General features: G+C 38.6%; 1 protein-coding gene across 1 annotated transcript; it reads left to right on the top strand.

Annotated features, from left to right (window-relative positions):
* Positions 1–1,939: 1,939 nt before the first annotated feature.
* On the top strand, positions 1,940–2,611 carry LOC149208826 (uncharacterized). The gene has a single exon (XM_089394157.1). It carries the CDS (start codon positions 1,940–1,942, stop codon positions 2,495–2,497), a length of 558 nt encoding a protein of 185 aa, XP_089250283.1. The 3' UTR covers positions 2,498–2,611.
* The last annotated feature ends 1,779 nt before the right edge of the window (positions 2,612–4,390 follow it).

Raw genomic sequence — 4,390 nt, forward strand, 5'->3', positions numbered from 1 at the left:
TCAGCCTGGTGCAGTAGTAGGAGGAAGTACTAGTAGTTTCAGTGCTAGTACAATATCAAGGGGTCAGTAGAGTGGTGGTAGTTCATACCCAAGTGTGGCTCCAAACATGATTTCTTTATCCTACTAAACTGTATGCTTCTAAGATCTCCCTTGATTCATTTATACCAGGGGTGACATACCATAGTGAGGAGCTTGGCATAGAGAATACCGAGGTCCGATTTTGCGGGCCCAAGATATGAACCGCAGATAAGGGTTCCTTTAGATTAAGTGCTACGGTACTAGATGTAACACTATATGGTGCACTGAAATGGTTCTATCGCAGGCTCAGCGGAAGTGTCTCTTTTAACTAAAGGCGCAAGTGGAAGCGCAACTGATAAAGTGAGCATGGTCAGAAGATACTCTTATAGAGGTTGCAACTGACTTCAGCAATGGACACAGATGCAATTCCAAGTTGGTTAAGTGTTTGTTGGTTCATGGATGCGTTGGGCACTCTGTCCCTAAATGCTATCTACTGCCATGCATTTCAAAGATTACCACAAAAAGGAATCCACAGAAAGGAATCCCTCTTGGGTTACCCGAGACAATTAGCACAGAAAGGAATCCCTCTTGGGTTGCTCGAGACAATTAGCACAGAAAGGAATCCCTCTTGGGTTGTCCATGGACAGTCAATATCAAGGGTAAGTTTTGGATATTAATCTTTAAGTGGTTGAGATTTAATCCATATATGGCTGTATCAATAAAGCAAATGAAATGAATGAAAGAGTGCATCCTAAGTAAGAGGAATTCAAATTAAGTGCACAATGAACTACCATGATGCTGCAAATAACAACTTAGTCAATACAGCCAAGAGATTCAAGGAGCTAGAACAAAACATAATTGTACCAGGTAACATATTAGAGTAACTTGAATAAAAGCACAGAGGACTAGCCAATTACCGAGATGGTTTTCCAATTCCACTTGCATCTTCCAGATTGTGAGATTTATTTATGTAGGGGGGAGCTCTGATACCAACGTAACACTCTACGTTGACTTAAAGTGTTCAAATCAGTCTTGTTAGAACATAGATACCAACTCTGCAAACAATGGAAAAACAATATTTATGAAAACTGGGATTGGGAACATAGAACACAAGATAATCTATGCCACTGCATTTTACTTCTGCAAAAAGACTTCAAGTAGCAACAACAAGAGCTGAGGAAATGCTAGTGTGCTTAGGGAGACTCCCCCTTAGGTGAGCTTTCGTTAAAATGGGACTTCTTATATAAAAATTCCAGAAATTCAAAACACGAGTAGAAAGGAATCGATTATTATTAGGCCGATAGGCCTTCCTTTGAAAGAAACTTTCGTCGTCCTTTTGTTTCTGAGACTGACACCTGGTGTCCACATTCAGCGGGAAATTGTTCAAGCATTTCTGTTATGGTCTTCATCCTTCAGGCGGAATGGTCGGCATTTTTGTTATCGGCGCCTAGCGGGGGTCGATATCCCTCGCTTCTGCTATCATTCGTGCCTATCCCTCGCTTCTGCTATCATTCCCGCCTCTCTATCGCCGGAAATTGCCGTATGTGTCTCATCAAGGTCAAGAAGAGTCCCAAGCCCGTGGCATCTTGCACCATGCCTGCGCTTCTTGGTAATTTATTGCTTTCGCCCTTTTCCCTTTGGTTTCCTCCAATCCCCAAGCTGTTAAATGCTGCCAGAGGATATGAACTTGAAGGATGCTAATTTTGGGGTTTAATTGTCAGGCATGAAGATAAACACTTATACTCTGATGGCGATAAAGGCAAAGGAAATTTATTGCTTTCGCCCTTTTCCCTTTGGTTTCCTCCAATCCCCAAGCTGTTAAATTCCTTGAGAGCCCACATATGCCTGGCCATTGCAGTTTATATATTGATATCCACTGGAAGGAAGTCTTGGAGAGTGGATATCAGCCATTGGAGGGAAAATGGCGAACCAGTATTCCACCAAAAACTCTTTTGAAAGCCTGGTTGTGAGCACCATGATGAGTCGACTAAATATGCGCAGCCCTTTTCTGGACACCAATACCTTCCTATCCAACTCGTATGATCGCATCATCGCGGACGAGAGCAAGAGCCCATTGGAGAGAGAGGAGGCGAAGCTGGAGAAGAATATCGTTCAGATTATATCCAGCAGGGACACTGATAAACTGAAGGTGAACTCCGGCCAGGCCGTCACCATTGGCGAGCACCAGGTTTGTGTGGGGTTCCACGAGGACCCAGAGCCTGGCTACCGCGTCTGGGAATGGCACGGTCACATCATGCTCTATGATGAGGAGAAGGGCTACACGACAGAGTATATCTACGGGAATTTCTTCGAGAAGGCAACTGAGTTTAAGCGTAGAGCGGCTAAACCCCAGGAGAAGAAAGACAAGGAGAACGAGGCCTCCGGTGGAACTGTGGACTTAGGAGGGCTTATTGATACCGTCAACGAGATGAACGCTCGAATTTTGTGCAGAAATATGAGCGTCGGGTCCTTCAAGTGAAGCTGCACGGTGGTTAATCACCGGGGTTTTTGGGCTTAGGGTTTATGCGAACTTACTGGTAAGAAGCCCCCCCTTTAAAACAAAAAAATTATGTGCATTGGTTGGTTCTGGTAAGTCGGCTAATGCTTTATTACTTCGGGAAAAGTATTTTCTATAATAACTGGTGGGTGGTAGTTGTAATATGAAGTCCTGAATTACTCTTGAGATAATTGCAGCATTTAAAGGGGATTTGTGCTTGTAAATCAGAAATGTCATGTGCTTGGGTTTGTTTCAGATGTGGAAATTATTCAATTTTTTCTGATAGTCCCAAACAGGTCTTCAGGGTTTCCATGCCCTGTGCATGTTGTTGTTGGACACGGAAATTGCATCCAATTCTGTAAAAAATGTTGTTCTTTGTGAAATATAAAGGACCTTTTATTTGTGTGAAATCCAGGTATTGTAACCGCTGCTCTGATAAAATTTAAATATATTGTTTTGAAATTGCATGGTTAGTGGTCTGGATGCTATAATATGTATTCACTGTACCAAACTCTGTAGCTATGCTCTCATAAGCAGAGAGCAGCTGAAAGATTTCCATAAATTACATATTAGATAGGGCTTTTAGCATGCTTCTTCTATTAAGAGAAGATTATGGACAATAATTCATTTATTATCTCCATTGTATTTTCTTTATGCTGCTTCTTTTAAAAATAATTGGAACCTGTATTGTCTTAATCAAGATGTATTATTCCTTATTAAATTTGTTATTGCATATAGATAAGGGAGGTGCTCTAGGCCCAGATCTTATTTTGCTATTGCACGTAGAGAAAGGAGGTAATCTAGGCCTGTCTGGTGATAATGTGATGGTATTTTAATAAAATGAAGAATAGAACCATATCTTGGCAGGGATTAATTATTTATTTTACTTGTCATATTTGAATAACAATAAACTACTCTAAGCCAGTCTGGGGATGATGTGATGATATTTTAATAAGATGAATTACAGATCTATATCAGGGATGAATTAGTTATTTTACTTCATATTTAAATAATAATAAACTAACATAGATCCTGTTAAACAGGGCTGTATATTTGAATAACAATCAAGGTGTATATTTAAATAACAATTGTAAATAAACTAGCATAGATCAATGTTAGCCTGGCAGGATATATTGTGTTATTAGTTGTTGAGAGGTAGGAATCTCAAGTTTTTGATCCTTAATAAATTGTGTATTATTTGTTGAGAGGTATGCATTTCAAGTTTTTTATCCTTAATAAATTAATTTAACATTGATTTATTGGTTAGTTTTCTCTCAAGGATTAAAAAAAAGCCTGGTTCAATATAAAATAGTATATGCTAAAATTCAATTTTAGATGGTTCAACATAAAATTTTATATACAAAAATTCAATTAGAGATTTTTCCATTGAGCTTTAGGTGTAGTTTACTTTGCAGTTTTACAATGTAAAACTATTTTTTTGGGTAGGTATTTTCTAATGTAAAGTTGATTCCAGAGGGAGTTCTTGATGTTTGTTGTTTATTTATGTAATAACAATTATATCTGTCTCTCTTTGTGTTGAATTGAGAAAATATCCTTCTCTGAGCTACGAGAAATATCTGGACTTGAGTTACGAACTTACCTTCTAAATCCAGGATGCAAAATTTCGCTGATGAACTCGTATTTTATCTTGGAAGGTTTGATGGCTTATACCGTTAGTTTGGTTGAAACATATAAATAGCCCATTGTCCATGCATTGTGTGGTGATCTGACAAATAAAAGAATTTGTCATTTTGTTTCTTAGCTATAGCAATGATCTGATGAAATAAAACTTTGATTTAGAAGTCATTTTTCCAAATTCAAATAGAAGTGTTCATCTTTTATTTATTTAGGAGTGTATATATTAATGGGAAGGAC

The sequence above is a fragment of the Pinus tabuliformis genome, chromosome 1_2 (assembly GCF_031772625.1).
Source record: "Pinus tabuliformis cultivar Carrire ecotype Pingquan chromosome 1_2, CPIR1, whole genome shotgun sequence".
NCBI classification, from domain to species: domain Eukaryota; kingdom Viridiplantae; phylum Streptophyta; class Pinopsida; order Pinales; family Pinaceae; genus Pinus; species Pinus tabuliformis.

Coding starts and splice junctions, on each gene's coding strand:
- LOC149208826 (XM_089394157.1), top strand. CDS start 1,940: ATGGCGAACCAGTATTCCACCAAAAACTCTTTTGAAAGCCTGGTTGTG.